The following is a 15,911-nucleotide window of genomic DNA, read 5'->3' as shown; positions in this document are numbered from 1 at the left end:
GGGTAAGGATCAGGGGGAAGGCCTGTAGGGGCGGCATCTTGGTGGGGGTCTGTTCTGGACCACCTAATCAGGACGAAGAGTTGGATGAGGCATTCTATGAGCAGCTCGTGGAAGTCACAGGATCACCAGCACTTGTTCTGATGGGAGACTTCAACTTCCCTGATATATGTTGGAAATATAATATAGCACAGAGGAAGCAGTCCAGGAGGTTTCTAGATTGTGTGGAAGATTGCTTCCTACGCAACTGGTAGGAGAGCCTGCCAGGGGCGGTGCCCTTCTGGACCTGGTCTCCTCCAACAGAGAAGGACTGGTGGCAGAAGCGAATGCTGGGGACTGTCTTGGGCAGAGCGACCACAGAATTGTAGAATTCTCCATTCTTGGGGATGTCAACAGAGTGACCAGCAAAACTGCCTTCTTGAACTGCCAGAGGGCGGACTTTGACCTGTTCAGGGCGCTTGTAGCACGGGTCCCTTGGGAGTCGTTTCTCATGGGTAAAGGGGCCCAGGAAGCCTGGATGCTCCTCAAGAAGGAAACCTTAAAGGTGCTGGACCAGGCTGTGCTGAGTGCCGTAAGGCGAGCCGAAGGGGAAGACGAGCGGTGTGGATGAGCCGGGAGTTACTGCTGAGACTCAGGGAGAAAAAGAGAGTCTACGTCCTCTGGAAGAAGGGACAGGCTGCTTGGGGAGATAACAAAGAAGTAGCTAAAGCTTGCAGGGAGGAATTTAGGAAGGCAAAAGCCCAACTTGAGCTCAGGTTCGCCACTGCAGTAAAAGACAATAAAAAATCTTTTTCTAAATATATTAATGGCAAAAGAAAAACCAAAGATAATTCTCATCCTATACTTGATGCAGCAGGCAATGTGGCCACTGAGGACAAAGAAAGGGCTGAGGTCCTCAATGCCTTCTTTACATCTGCCTTTAACAGCCAGATCAGTCATCCTCTGGGCTTTTTATGCCCTGATCTGGAAGTCTGGGACGCAGCTCAGAATTTGCCCCCAGCAATTCCGGTGGAGATAGTCAGAGAGTTTCTCCTCCATCTGGACTGTCACAAGTCCATGGGACTGGATGGGCTGCACCCTCGGGTGCTGAGGGAGCTGGCAGGGGTGATTGTCGAGCCCCTCTCGGCCATCTATCAATGCTCCTGGTTAACTGCTGAGGGCCCAGAGGATTGGAGGCATGCTGATGTGACTCCCATCTTCAAGAAGGGCCGTGAGGAGGATCTGGGGAGCTAAAGGCCTGTGAGCCTGACCTCGGTACCAGGGAAAGTAATGGAGTAAATCATCTTGGATGAGATTACATGGCATGTGCGCAGTGTCCAGGGGATCAGGCCCAGCCAGCACGGGTTCGTGAAAGGCAGGTCATGCTTGACCAACCTCATCTCCTTCTATGACTGGGTGAGTAGTCTGGTAGATGAGGGAAGGGCTGTTGATGTAGTCGACCTAGACTTCAGCAAAGCCTTTGACACGGTCTCTCGCAGGCTTCTTGTGGGGAAACTGGCTGCCCATGGTCTGAACAGGTTTACACTTCTTTGGGTAAGGAACTGGCTGGAGGGCCGTGCAAGTGGGTAGTGGTGAATGAGTGAAATCCAGCTGGCGACCCGTTTCAAGTGGTGGTCCCCAGGGGTCGGTACTGGGGCCCATCCTGTTTAATATCTTTATTGATGACCTAGATGAGAGGATTGAGTGCACCCTCAGTAAGTTTGCAGATGACACCAAGCTGGGAGGTGGTGTGGATCTCCCTGAGGGTAGGGAGGCCCTTCAGAGGAATTTAGATAGGCTGGATCGCTGGGCTGAGGCAAATGGGATGATGTTCACCAAGGCCAAGTGTCGAGTCCTGCACTTTGGGTACAATAACCCTATGCACCATAACCCCATAACCCATATAGGCTTGGGGACAAGTGGCTGGATGACTGTGAAGAAGAGAGGGAGACCTGGGAGTGTTGGTTGATGTTCAGCTGAACATGAGCCGACAGTGTGCCCAGGTGGCCAAGAGAGCCAACAGCATCCTGGCCTGCATTAGAAATAGTGGAATGGAAATAGCCAGCAGGAGCAGGGAGGTGATCATCCCCCTCTACTCAGCACTTGTGAGGCCGCACCTCAAGTACTGTGTTCAGTTTTGGGCTCCTCACTACAGGAAAGATGTTGAGCTGGAGCGTGTCCAGAGAAGGGCAACGAAACTGGTGAGGGGTCTGGAGCACAAGTCTTATGAGGAGCAGCTGAGGGAGCTCAAATTGTTTAGCCTGGAGAAGAGGAGGCTCAGGGGAGACCTCACTGCACTGTACAACTTCCTGAAGGGAGGCTGTGGAGGAGGGGGATGTGGCCTCTTCTCCCAGGCAACGAGCAGGACACAGGGTAATGGCTGCAAGTTGTATCAGAGGAGGTTTAGATTAGACATGAGGAAGAACTATTTCTCTCACAGAGAGGTCAGGCAGTGGAATGGCTGCCCAGGGAGGTGGTGGAGTCGCCGTCCCTGGCAGTGTTCAAGAGGTGTCTGGATGACGAGCTGCGTGATGTGGTTTAGGGCTTGTGGTTAGAATGGTGATGAGGAGAAGGTTGGACTGGATGATCTTGTAGGTCGTTTCCAACCTTGTGATTCTAAGATGATTCTATGATTCCATGTGCTTTGTTACGCTAATGAAGCGTTTCTCTCTGCTGGGTCTCTTTTCTTCCTTTGCTGGGGACATTCGCACATCCTTGTGGTCACAGGTCCCCACGTTGCTGCCCTGCCGTTCCTTTAACTCCTCTCACCCGTGAGCAGCTCCCAGCAAGAGGCAATCTCCGGCTGCCCTGCTCTCGAGGGCAGCACCTCCCTGCAGCTGGGTCACTTCCTCACTGAGTGCTGCCCATGGCACTGATGTCACGTTTCTACTCACTGAGCAAGCGAGTGCTATTGCGAACAACTTCCTATCCTGCTTTCTCAATTCGGTCTTCCCTGCAAGGCATGAGCATGGTTAAGCTCTCTGCTGTACGAGGGCCGGCTCTGCTGTTTGCTGCTGTGGATCTACAGACTTCAAGGCCACCCAGAAGGAACCGCCCTTGGGGTAACTGGGGGTTTGTGTCAGGAAAGGCTGTTTCCTGTTCTATTGCATTTTCTGTGGGGCAAAAGTGGGCTCCAAGTTTCACTTGGACACGATGATCTCTAGAGGTCCCTTCCAACCCCTACAATTCTGTGATTCTGTGATTCTGTGAATGTTTAAACTCTATGCATCTTTCTGCAGGGGATGTTCCTCTGAACTTTGCTGTGATCACAGCCACATCTCTTTCCTTTCTGCTGATAACCCAGCTGTACACATGACCAAAAATATTTCCCCCGCTCACATCAAAGCTTTCCAGAAAGCGATCATTTTGTAATAAAACGGCTGGTATCCCTATGGCAGAGAGGGTCAACACATCCTGCTCTTGAGAACAAAAAAGAAAAACAAAAGAAAACAAAAGCAAACAAATAAGCAAGCAAACAAAGAAGCCCACCTTAGTCTAGTCTGGGAGTTGGTTCACCAGATTCTGCCAAGTGTTCTCACTTCTGTCCTACTCAAGGCTTTTCATTTTTTCCAAGAAGTTATTATAATATTCTCCACCCCAATTGCTGAGTTATTGTGATTTGCAGCTCTTATTCCTTGCTGTAGTGGCACAGCAAGGAACCAGTAAGTGAGCACGAGTGCCTGGAGCAGTGTGAGAGGGATGCATTCCTCGGCTCACCTCCCCCTTCTCCAGACCCCTGCTAGGAGGGGTGACTCAACCCCCTGCTCTGACATCCCTCCCTGAAGCCTCGGTTTCACCTTTGATTGCTCTACACCTCCTTACCCAGTACACAATTCCTAAACAATTCTACAGAAATATGTTCCACATCAATTCCCCCCTTTTCTATAATCTGGCAAGCGTCACGTCGCCAGGTGATGCCATTCTCTCCTGGGGATTTATGAAAAACACGCCCCACTTTCCATCTTTTGGCGCAGCTTATGCTGCTTCCATTAAACATACTCAAGAAACAACGTAACAACGCATAGGAATATTCCAAGAAAGAGTAAGACTGCGCAAGCCTTGAAGAGAGAGTGGCTTTAGCCAGGCAAAGCTCGCTAACCAACCGGTTAATCTGCTCCACAGCTCTGTAAATCCAAAGTATTATCCAAAGTAAATTGGTAGATGACTTGAATTTGTTCCCACTGTTTAGTGTGCACATCTGTGTCTTTTATTGAGTTGTGTCAGTTTTGATTAATTCTAGCCCACACCCCTCCTTCTTTGGCCAAGAGGAGATCAAGAGCCATTCCATTCTGCAATACTACTTGACTAATAGACGACACCTCTGTCTGCAATCCACAGTTGAGTTCTTGATGTTCTCCAGTGTAGCTGATATACTGACAATTGCCTTTTCTGATTCACTTACTCCTGGACTAGGAATAAACCACCAAATAAAACTATGGAGCTCAGAGGGCCTGTCTATAAGGGGGTTATCCCCTGCTTCACCCTTTTCCAAGAGCTTCTCAGCATCCCTGGGGGAACAGCTGTTCCATTGCAGCACTAAGTATCCTCCTACATAATGTCCTTCCAGTTCTCTGGAAGGGTCTTACATTGAGGCCTGCCTATAGCTGTACACTGGATTTAGGTCCTTTTTCCTAATGTTCTGATTTTATTTGCACACCTATGCCTACTTCCTGCTCCACCCCATGGTGTCCAAATGGTGGAGGGAGTCCCACACTGAGGGATTTCCATTCCTCCATCTCTTGGTAAGGCTGTACATATTCCTGCAATCAGGGAGCTTTAGGCTAACCACTGTTCCTTTAGTGATGTTTAAATAGGTATTTTCACACCAGGCTGAAGCAAGTCTTATGTAACACATGCAACATATAGAACATATTGTCTCTCAATCCTTAGCTCCAGTGGTCCGGTCTTCTTAACAGTGCACTGGGGCTGAGATGTCTTCTTACTACTCTCCAAGCCCCGTCGACTAGGTTATCCAGGTCCTGCATTTTGCTTCCTTAATCTGTAATTCACCAGGAGAAAATACAGACATTCTCGATCTGATTAGCAAAAGACTTTGGGAGATGTGAACAAATTCAGCAAACAGGGACGGAGAAAACCAAAAGATTGTGGCTTCCACTTGTTCTAGTAAATCTTGCCCTAGTAAAGGCTTTGGTGAATTTGGCACCTACAAACATTTGTGTATCCCCACCTGTTTACCTATACTGAGTTGTAAAGGCTTAAGAAAGTAAACCTCATTTTGCACTGGGATACTCGGATATCCAGTTTCCCAGGTCTCTGCAGATGAAGGATGTTAGCTTCCAGCGTCTCATCTCCTGCCTTGGCACAAACAAGATTAACTGCTAAATGGTCATCACCTTCCAAACACCATCAATCACAATTTTTTATTAAAGTTGTCTTGCTCATGGGGCCCCCAGGCTCCCCAGCAGTATTTGAAGTGGAATTTGCCTGGGAACTTCCTTTCCCTGTGCTCCCCCATACTCAATTTCACTGATTTTTATTGTTCCCCAGAGTCCACACCTTATAGCTAGAACGTTAGTGTGACCAAATGCATATTCCTCTTTAAAGCCCAGTCTACAGCACCAACTGAAATGCCACTTTCCTCTATTCCACTGTAATCCCTGGACACTACTACAGGTCAAGCCTCTGATAACAAATACGGGGTTAAACAAACAGCCAATTAGACTCGATTCCCACATTCACACCACTCACACCTTGCATCCAATAGTCAGCATTCACACCACACAGCAGCCGCTTATGAAGTCTCCCTTGCTGGGTAATGGACTCTGCTTACTTCCCCAGGGCACGGGAATACCAAATTCCCTGGGCAAGAGCTATAACCAATGTCCCCAGCAACAAGAGCACTTGTATTGTATGTAGAATTCCACAAGCAATCATTTTATAACAGAAACACTTAACAATCACAAAGATGACAACAATGAAAAACCAGTTTGGACATTTACTTGTTACATGATCCTACCAGGCCCCTTCCTGGCAGCTAACTGCAAATGCCCCTGATACATTTCTGTTGTGATGATTTCTCCAAAGTATTTCAAAGCTTACATTCCCGAGCACATTATAGCCTCACTCCTGCAAGATTTCAACCGTGAGGTTCTTGGAATTCTCCAGATACCACCTCAATTGGGACCCTGCTCCCAAGGGTTGTCCTCCCACAAGGATCGCCATGACCGAACCTCCAGCTATGGATCCACCCTCAAGGGGAGCACCCTCGCTCTTCACCCTTCAAGATGCGTAGAGGTTAAACATTGCCAAATGAAACTAGGAGCCCACTTTTGCCCCACAGAAAATGCATTCTAGGCCAGGCTGGATGTGGCTCAGGGCAGCCTGGTGTGGTGGATGGTGACCCTGCGCATAGCAGGAGGGTAGAAACTAGATGGTCATTGAGGACCTTTTCAACCCAGGCCATTCTATGATTTTGTGAATACCTTGAGATCTTCACTGTAGCACATCACCTTAGAGAAGCTCACAAAGCTCCAAATGAACCCTGGGTCTCTTACAGAAGACCTGTGTCAGCAAGGTGTCTTGACATGAAGCTGAGTGGGATCTCTGTAGAGGTGTGAAATTGAGAGCCATCCCTGATTGTGGGGAGATCCTGTCATGCAGCCCTTGCTGTGCAGGAGAGCTCAAGGGACACTTGGACTGCTCCCTGTTTAGGGGTAAGATGACTGCCTCCTTGCTATGCATTGTCTTTAGGCATACAGTCCATGTACCCTCAGCTGTTGAACCAGGTGTCAGTTCTTTGTGCCACCCAGTTGGAGTCAGCTTTGTGATTTGTAATCAGCTTCAGACAGAGTGTTACCAGTGCTGTTGCTGCTTGTGTTCCTGTGCAAGGCCTGCTGTGCCATCCCCCAGGCAGTGCCCTGCAGATGGGCTGTGGAGGGCTGGGCTGGGACAGGGACTGCTGCGTTCCCTCACAGCTCCCCTGCCATTTCTCTTGTCCCTGCAGGCTCCAGTTCAACTTCTGCCTTCCAGCCGTGATCATTTCAGCTGCAGGAGAGCAGCAGATGGCCACAGCACATCCATCTCAGGTGGGGCTGGGGGAAGCAGGCAGGAGAAGCCGAGGGGCGGAGGGGATGTGAATGCAGGGGAGAGGGAGGTGGCCTCAGCCAGCGTGTGTTTGCTGGGGCCAGAGAAGCATCTGGGACGGGAGTTTGTGTCCTGTGTGAGCTGCTTCCCTGGGCCTTGGCTGTTCCCAGCAAGGAGCCTCTTTGCTTGCAGGAGCCCGTGAGCTTTGCGGAGGTGGCCGTGTATTTCAGCAGGGAGGAGTGGGCGCTGCTGGACCCTGCGCAGCGAGCGCTGTACCGGGACGTGATGCTGGAGACGTACCAGTGCGTGGCCTCGCTGGGTGAGGGCTTTGCTGCCTTTCCTCCTCGTTAGGGCACCTTTGGCTGTGCAGAATGAGCCTCTGCAGGCCGGACCTAGCATAATCACCGTGCAGTTACATGTGGATAACTACAACAGTAACAGAGGAAATACTGAGAAGCGTGAGATTCAGAAGGGTTTTGTATGCACAGCGGATTCATAAATGCCCCAGAGTCAGTGATGGCAAGCAGGCATCAGCCAGAAGGGAGAAAACCAGGCCTTTCTGTTGTTGCGCTGCATGGTGTCACCAGCTCCACCTAACAGATGACTCCCTGCTTACTCCTTTACAATGTAGGATTTTGCATTCAGTTGCCAGAAACATTTTGATGCCTTGATCATTGATATATTGTCAGAAAATGAACAAACTCTTCTCAAGTTAATGTTAAATAAAAAATCCCTTTGGAGTTTTCAGAGTTGTAAAAGGACTGTTTGCTCCAAAGGAAGCTTTGGGCCCAGTGTCATTCAGGCCCAAAGTGTGGTTTCTCCCTGAGAGGGTCACAGAGTGGAGCTGTTGAACAAGCATTGTGCCGGAATGATAGAATTGTTCTCATCTCCCCTGTTTCTCTTTGAAGCTCCACTTCCAGTCTCCAAACCCATGGTGATCTCCCTGCTTGAAGGAGGGGAAGAGCCCTGGATCCCAGATGTGCGTAGCCCTGAGGCCGTGCCAGGAGACCTCAGCCCAGGTGAGGTGGTGGAGGGAAGGAGGAGGTTGGGTCTGGAAGAGCCATGTCTGTCTGTGCTTTTATTTTGGGCACTGTGTGCTACTGCTGGATTTCCTGTCATCCAGCAGGAACTGGGATTGCAGATACGCTGGAGGACCTGGAGGAAAGTGGTGTGGCCAAAAGGCGGTGGGGTGGTGTTTGTGTGGAAGAAATGAGAAGGGATGTCCAAGGAGTCCTGGAGCAAGGTCAGGGTGAGCAGCTCATGGAGCCACTGGGAAAGGGTCTGGGAAAGACAGGGAGGAGCCCATTGGACTTCAACGTAGGTCAAAGAGAGCCTGAAGAACCCAGGAACAAGAATGTGTGCCAGCAGAAAAAGCAGAATCCATGCACTGAGTGTGGAAATGGCTTTGAGGAAGATTCCAGCATCATTAACCACCAGTGCATACACTCATCAATGACCCCAAACAAGTCCTCTGATTGTGGGAAGAGCTTCAAATGGAGATCCCTTCACATTGTCCACCAGCGTTTCCATAAATGTGAGAGAGCCTTTAAGTGCTCTGAGTGTGGGAAGAGCTTTACAAGCCATTCTGGTTTAATGAGGCACCGGCGCATCCACACAGGGGAGAGACCTTACAAATGTCCTGGGTGTGAGAAGCGGTTTAGAAGAAGTCGTTCTTTGAAGTTGCACCTCCGCATCCACACAGGTGAAAAAACCTACAAGTGCTTTGACTGTGGGAAGAGCTTCACAATGAGTTCTGATTTAAAGAGGCACCAATGCATCCATACAGGGGAGAGACCTTACAAATGTCCTGAGTGTGAGAAGAGCTTCAGAAGCAGTTCTGAATTGAAGTCGCACCACCGCATCCACACAGGTGAAAAACCCTACAAGTGCTCTGAGTGTGGGAGGAGCTTCAAAAGCAGTTCCCACATAACCTACCACCAGCGCTTTCACACAGGAGAGAGACCCTATAAGTGTCCCGAGTGTGGGAAGAGCTTCAAAAGCGATTGTGAATTAAAACGCCACCAGTGCGTCCACACAGGAGAGAGACCTTTTCAGTGTCCTGAGTGTGAGAAGAGCTTCACAAGAAGGTCTGATCTCAACACCCACAAGCACATCCACAGTGCATGCAGGCTGTAGAAGCATCTCAAGATATGGGAGCCTTCAAAAGCAGTTCGAGCCTCATTACCTACCAGCACAGCCACATAAGATACAGAGCCTGCAGAGCTCCGAAGATTGGAAGAGCTACAGCCAGAGCCACAGCATGATGACCACCTGTGGCTTTGTGTGGTGATGAACCTTACAAATCTCTTGAGTACAGGAAGAGCTCTGCGGCCAAACTCAATCCTCTTTCTCTTTCGTTGCATGAGAATTATGCATATTGCTATCCTCCAGCTGCAGTTACTGTGTTGAGTGGCCATACAAAGGAGAATATAGAGTGGGATGTGTCACTGGAAACCCTCTGCCAGGTGGCCCGTTTCTGCCAGGGCTGAGAGTCACCTCTTACCTCCCCTGCCGAAACTCCTGTGCTGTGGGGCAGCAGGTGAGGACCCAAAGGAAACCTCAGCTGGGCTGATATGTCACCAGGAAGGAAGAAATCCTGTCTGCAGGCAGTGTGGGAAGAGCTTCATCTGGAGCTCAACCCTCAGTCGACCCCAGAGAACCAACGTAAGAGGAGAGTCCCAGTGAGTGCCTTGACTGCAGGAAGAGGTCTGTCCAGAGCCTGCACCAGTGAGTTCACGTGGCAGGAAGTGTTAGAAATGCCTCGAGTGTGAGAAGGGCTTTGTGCAGAGTGCAGAGCTCCTCACTCACAGGAGATGGCACTGGTGGAAGAAGTGCTACAAATGTCCCATGTGTGGGAAGAGCTTTTACCTGTGGATCCACTCAGTGCAGAGACCATGGAAATGCCTGCACTGCAGGAAGAGCTCATCCCGAGCTCAGTCGTCATTAAACATTGTCCAGTCATGTGATAAAGTGGCCCTGCAAGTGTCCCTAGTGCAGGAAGTTTCTCTCTGGGCTGGCAACTCCTTTCCCATGGGAAAGCCCCCAGCGGAGAGACAATGAGGATGCTGTTAAGCCCAAGGATGAGGGAGACCCCAATTCTTCTCCCCACACAGGAAGATTTTGCAAAGGAGATGGCATCACTGGCACCCTCTGCAGAAGGGACTTAAAACAGAAGCTTCAAATAGTCTCTCTTGCTACCCAAAGCAGTTGGGTAAAGCATGCCCAGTTTTTTCTGCTCTTCCTGACAGCAGCTTTTTGATGACGTTTCCTAAGGAGAAGCATCTGTGTAGGGATGTTCTGTGTGTCTGTGTGCATGTGTTGCTCTCAGTAATTTGTGAGTACTCTGATGAATCTGAGAGAAGGCTCAGGAGAGCAGTAACGTGGCTCTTGCAGGTTTTCTGAGAATCCTCAGTAGAGGAAAGGGAAGGGGGTCAATAAAGTAGCTGAGTTGTTCTGAAGCTTTCTTCACTGCAGTCTTCTATTTTGTTGTTAAAATAAATGTCAGCATGTGCAATGAGGAGAGGGAAAGGTGCAATCAGGATTTGGTTTTGGTTTCTCCTCCAGCCCAGTGCTTGCTTCTGGGGAAGGCATTTCTTTCACACAACCCTATCATCCTTCCTAGCCCTGCTGCACAGAGCAGTTGTGTGACGCCATAACTTGTCTCCAATAAAGCTACAAAAAGCTAAGCTTGTTCTCCAAGTTTCAGGAGGTGGTGGGAGCAGAAGGCAGCGCAAACCCACATGGTGCACAAGCAGCTCATCCCCACAGCGCAGAGATATCAGAGTGCTCTCCTGTGCGTGCTTGCCTTGCAAGTGATCCCTTTTGAGCTTGAAGGTTTTTGATTTGACCTTGGGAAGGTATGTCTGAGATCTCCAACAGCAGATCCAGATGGTAAAGCTGCTCTGCTTGGAATGCAGTTGGCAGGATGTGGAGTTGATTTTGGTGAGCTAGTGAAGCCAGCAGGAGCTTGCCCATGTCTTCAGGTGAGGTTCTCTGAATGCTTCCTGACCCCCCAGCAAGCTGCAAGGAGATGATGATTGCTGCACCGAGGTGTGCTGCTTCCTCCATCCCAGGAAGCAGGGCCTGGTCTGGTACAAGAGAGGTACAGCAGGGCCACGGAAGACGGGCCAACGCACAGCTCCAAGGGAAAATGCGTGCGGAGGGAGCAGGCAGCTTCAAGGCATTGGGATCCCCAGGAACAGGAGACAACGGCTCAGCCAAGAGTTAGGGTGATTTACTTTTCAACTGCATCCAATAATTGCTGTCGTATGGTATCAGGCATGTGTCTTCTCTTTCCTTTTACGTTTCCCCAAACAGCATTTTCACTTTTTTTGTTTTCATCTTACATTTCTATTCTGAGAAATATTGTGCAGGTCTTCCCTGAATTGAAAATAAAAATGATTTTCCACTTTTACTCCCTGAAACATTTTTTTGACTGCAGATTCTGCCTAATATTGTGTCACATGTCACATTTATTTCCATTTAGTTAAGGTAAGTTTCCATTATTTCGTCTCCTCCTGCTTCCCTGCTTTCCCTCTGCTCTGGGGAAAGTCCTTCTGTTGCAGACGTGAGTCCCTGCAGAGGTGTGACTGCAGTGACCCGTCTAGAGGAACAGGAGCATTTCAGGTGCCACAGCGGTTTGTTTTCCCTGTGGTGGTGGAATGGTGGGCATGGAGGAGGGGGACTTCCATTCTCAGGGTGGATGTTCACTTGGGAGGCTTTGTCTTGATGAATTCTACCAATAGTTGCATCCACCACACAGAAAGCTGTGCCCTCCGTGCCGTGTCACAGGTCACCTCTGCACTCATGGAATCAACACAGGCACAGACAGAGCTCCCAAGGGAACAACCATCCCCCCAGGTGCCCATGTGCAAGGCTGTTAGGTGTTACTGGTTTTTTGCATTGGCCTCCAAAGTTGGAGGCCCTGTGTGCTGCAGCATCATCAGCATGAGTGAGAGGTGGTGGGAACGGTCCTGTGACGGGTGTGCTGTGTGTGATGGATGGCTGTGGTGTTGCTGGTGATACTGGTACTGGTGGGCTGGATGGAATGGAGCTTACAGTTCTGCTCACAGGAGCAGAAGTACTCTCTGGCTTGTTTAGGGGACTAAATATCAGTCAGTGGGCAAAAAACGGTGTGAGGGCAGTCATTTTGCTTCTCAAACTTCCTACTGCTGCTGTTATCTACAGTGACAATGTCTCACATTCTTGGAGTGAGGAAATGCAAAACTGTGCAGTCAGAATTCATGCCCCTAGAAGAACATTTAGAATGCAGGGCAGAGGGCCAGACAGGGCACTGCGTCAATATCAGTGCCACCAAAAAAGGATGGACAGTCTTAGTAATTGGGGGCCCCTGGCTGGCGAGCACTGAGGCTCCCATTTGCTACCTGGCTGAAGGGGCAGCGTTGTGATCAAGGCTTTGGGTATTCTGATCTTGTGAAGGCTTTTGGGAAACTGGTTATGTAGGCTCCTGATGGAGCCCTCTGAGCAAGCGGGACACACGTGTGCTGGGGAGCAAGCTCTCTGGAACGATTTCCAAGTCTTTAAACAAGGTCCAAAGAGGCAAGAGAGGGGAATTCAGTGTGGCAGAGAAGGGCTGAGGGATGTTGTCACTGTGGGAGATTGCAGGGAAAAACATCTGAGCTGTCCCATAGGATCATACAGGGACTCCTCAGAGAAGGTCATGTTGCCAATACCCTATCCAAAATCTTCCTGTGTCCCTCCAAGTGTAAATGCACCTGCTGCTTCCCTGAAGTGCCTGCAGACCAGTGCGCATAGCATGGGAAAGAAACAGGATGAGCTGGAGATCTGTGTACAGTCGCAGGGCCATGATCTCACTGCAGTCATGGAGATGTGGTGACACAGTTCACGTGACTGAATGCTGCCATGGAGGGCTGTGTCCTTTTCAGGAACGATAGGCTGGGGAAGCAAGGTGGAGGAGTTGCCCTTTATGTGAGAGAGCTACTGGAATGGACTGAGGTGCACCCATGAGAGGATGAAGAACGTGTGGAGTGCTTCTGGGTGGGAATGAAAAGCAGGGCTGGTATGGCCAGCAGTGCTGTGGGGTGTACTACAGTCACCAGATCAGGAGGATGAAGTCGATGAGGCCTTCTTCATGCAGTTGGAAGTAGCCTTGCAATCCCATGCACTGGTTCTCATGGGGGACATGAATCATCCACATATCTGCTGGATAAACCACATGCCCAGGCACACAAAATCCAGACGGATCCTGCAATGTGCTGAAGATAACTTTGTCATGCAGTTGTTGGAGAAGCCAACAAGAAGTGGGGTGATTTTGGACCTTGTTCTTTCCAGCAGGGATGGGCTAGTTAGGGATGATAAGTTTGGGGGCAGCTTGCGATGCAGCAATCATGAGATGGTGGTGTTCAAGATCTTGGGTGGAAGAAGTAAGGCAAAAAGTGGGATTGCTGCCCTGGACTTTCAGTGAGCCCACTTCAACAATTTCTGGGACCTACTTGGAGGTGTTTCATGGGCTCGGGTGCTTGAAGGTAAGGGAGCTAATGAGAGGTGGCCAACATTTAAACAGCACTTCTTCCAAGCTCAGGATCGGTGCAACCCTAAGAGTAGAAAATCAGGGAATGGATGCAGGAGGCCTGCATGGATGAGCAAGGAGTTCATGGATAAGATCAAAGGGAAGAAGAAGGTTTAGGAAAAGTTGAAAAAAGGGCCTGTCCGCTTGGGAGGAGTACAGGAGTGTTGTCAGAGCCTGCAGAGAAGTAATGGGGAAGGCCAAAGTGATTTTAGAAGTGATTCTTTCTGCACAAACTGACAGGTCAGCCCTCCCTTACAATGGTAGTGCTATGGTGCCAGAGACACCCAGCAGGACTCTGTAATCAGTCCACGCTGTTGTGTCACAAGAAACAACTAGTGAGACTGCAGAACCATCAACGTAAGGCAATGCCCGGGTGAGTGCGAGTGCAGGAGTCGAGGTGAATGTCTGCAGCATGCAGGGAAAAGGAGGCTGGTGTAGGACTGCATGGAACAGCCTCTGGTGAAGATGGCCAACAGCACTGGCAAGGCTGGAGGGCCCTGAGAGAAAACCAAGGTCTTTGTCCTCTAGGATGTGGCAGCTGTGTCTGCTGCTGAGTCTCAAGAGGGTACACGTTGTCCTCGTGCCATGGGGGCCTCCTTGCCTCCTTACAGTCCTGTAGGGAGGCCAGTAGTTGTCATATCATTTTCCCTCACAGAACACTACACATGCACATAGGACAGGTGTACTCTTCTTGGACACTTGTTCCCTTCTTTGTGTAAGGAAGAGGGCCGTGCCCAATGGGCAATGGTTAATGGAGCAAAGTCCAACTGGTGACAGAATCACAGAATCACAGAATTACAGAATTGTAGGGGTTCGAAGGGACCTCCAGAGATCATCGAGTCCAACCCCCCTGCCAAAGCAGGTTCCCTACACCAGGTCGCACAGGTAGGCATCCAGGCAGGTCTTGAACATCTCCAGAGAAGGAGACTCCACCACCTCCCTGGGCAGCCTGTTCCAGTGCTCCGTCACCCTCACTGTAAAGAAGTTCTTGTGCACATTTGTGTGGAACTTCCTATGCTGCAGTTTCTGGCTGTTTCCCCTTGTCCTGTCTCCACTCACCACTGAAAAGAGCCTCGCCATTCTGCCCCCCACATCTTAGATATTTATAGACCTGGATCAGGTCCCCTCTCAGTCTCCTTTTCTCAAGGCTGAACAGACCCAGTTCACTCAGGCTTTCCTCATAGCAGAGATGCTCCAGGCCCTTCACCATCTTTGTGGCCCTCCGCTGGACTCTTTCCAAGAGATCCCTGTCTTTTTTGTACTGGGGAGCCCAGAACTGGACGCAGTGCTCCAGATGAGGCCTTACCAGGGATGAGCAGAGGGGGAGGATCACCTCCCTCGACCTGCTAGCTCTTTGCAATGCACCCCAGGATGCCATTGGCCCTCTTGGCCACAAGGGCACACTGCTGGCTCATGGCTGACCTGTCGTCCACCAGGACGCCCAGGTCCCTCTCTGCAGACCTTCTCTCCAGCAGCTCATCCCCCAACCTGTACCGGTGCATGCAATTATTCCTCCCTAGGTGTAAGACTCTACACTTGCTTTTGTTGAACCTCATCCGCTCAGCTCTCCAGCCTGTCCAGGTCTTGCTGAATGGCAGCACGGCCTTCAGGCGTGTCAATAAACAGAATTTCTGATATGAAAGCTTGAATGGGATGAAGAAAGCTAATGCTCATTCTGTACACTGAGTGAGGAAAGGCTGATGGAACACGAGGATGCTGCTCGCAATTCTACTTATCTCCAAAGCTGCAGTACAGCAGTCTCAGTGATGTGTCAACATAGACAGCTCCTCTTCCATTTTGCCAGTCATCCCTACCCTAAGGGCAGGAAAATGAACACAGGGCAGAAAGTCCCATGTTGGGTCGTCCTTGAAAAGTCCCCTCTACTAGGTCCCAAGCGTGCAGTGCAAGTGTGAGCCCCCAGCCCCATGCAGCACCTCTAGAAGCAGAAGGCCCCTGTGCTGCTGGGGGGGGTCCTTCCTTCCCAATAGACACCAATAGAAGGCCCGGTTTTCTCCCTCCTGGTTGGGAAATGCCTTCCCAAAAGCAAACAGTGGGCTGGAGGAGAAACCAAAACCAAATCCTGATTGCACCTTTCCCTCTCCTCATTCCACGTGCTGACATTTATTTTGAGAACAAAAAACAAGACAGTGAAGAAAGCTCCAGAACAACTCAGCTGCTTTATTCACCCCCTTCCCTTTCCTCTACAGATGATTCTCAGAAAATCTCCAAGAGCCACGTTACTGCTCTCCTGACCCTTCCCTCATATTCATCAGCGCACTCACAGATTACTGAGAGCAACACATGCACACAGACACACAGAACATCCCTACACAGACACCTC

At 50.1% G+C, this 15,911-nt stretch overlaps 4 protein-coding genes across 11 annotated transcripts in view; 3 read left to right on the top strand and 1 right to left on the bottom strand.

The window, feature by feature from the left end:
- Positions 1-14,874, top strand: part of LOC125686110 (coiled-coil domain-containing protein 81-like) — a 312,318-nt gene extending 297,444 nt beyond the window's left edge. Inside the window, exons 9-10 of one of the 2 annotated variants that reach the window (XM_048929764.1) lie at positions 14,433-14,455; positions 14,755-14,874. The gene's annotated coding sequence lies outside the window, so the exon portion shown is untranslated. Of the gene's footprint in view, positions 1-14,432; positions 14,560-14,754 lie in introns of those variants that run through there. The other variant, XM_048929763.1, reaches the window with a different exon arrangement.
- The window catches only part of LOC125686098 (zinc finger protein 485-like), a 322,586-nt gene that overhangs the window by 88,615 nt on the left and 218,060 nt on the right, over positions 1-15,911 (bottom strand). The window lies entirely within an intron of this gene.
- LOC125686093 (zinc finger protein 420-like) overlaps positions 1-15,911 on the top strand; it is a 62,873-nt gene that overhangs the window by 25,510 nt on the left and 21,452 nt on the right. Inside the window, exons 6-7 of the mRNA XM_048929727.1 lie at positions 8,562-9,025; positions 9,412-9,422. Of these exons, the coding sequence (XP_048785684.1) occupies positions 8,562-9,025; positions 9,412-9,422 (475 nt within the window). The remainder of the gene's footprint in view (positions 1-8,561; positions 9,026-9,411; positions 9,423-15,911) is intronic.
- Positions 6,821-15,911, top strand: part of LOC125686095 (zinc finger protein 501-like) — a 239,099-nt gene continuing 230,008 nt past the window's right edge. For 4 of the 7 annotated variants that reach the window (XM_048929743.1, XM_048929740.1, XM_048929741.1 and 1 more), the window contains exons 1-2: positions 6,821-7,022; positions 7,213-7,339. In XM_048929743.1, coding sequence (XP_048785700.1) covers positions 6,861-7,022; positions 7,213-7,339 — 289 coding nt within the window. In that variant the 5' untranslated portion in view covers positions 6,821-6,860. Of the gene's footprint in view, positions 7,023-7,212; positions 7,340-7,928; positions 8,040-15,911 lie in introns of all 7 variants that reach the window. The other 3 variants (XM_048929742.1, XM_048929739.1, XM_048929737.1) reach the window with 2 other exon arrangements.

This window comes from Lagopus muta, chromosome 31, assembly GCF_023343835.1.
Source record: "Lagopus muta isolate bLagMut1 chromosome 31, bLagMut1 primary, whole genome shotgun sequence".
Lineage (NCBI taxonomy): Eukaryota > Metazoa > Chordata > Aves > Galliformes > Phasianidae > Lagopus > Lagopus muta.
Note: the sequence above shows the minus strand (reverse complement) of the source record. Positions and strands in the feature narration are given on the sequence as shown.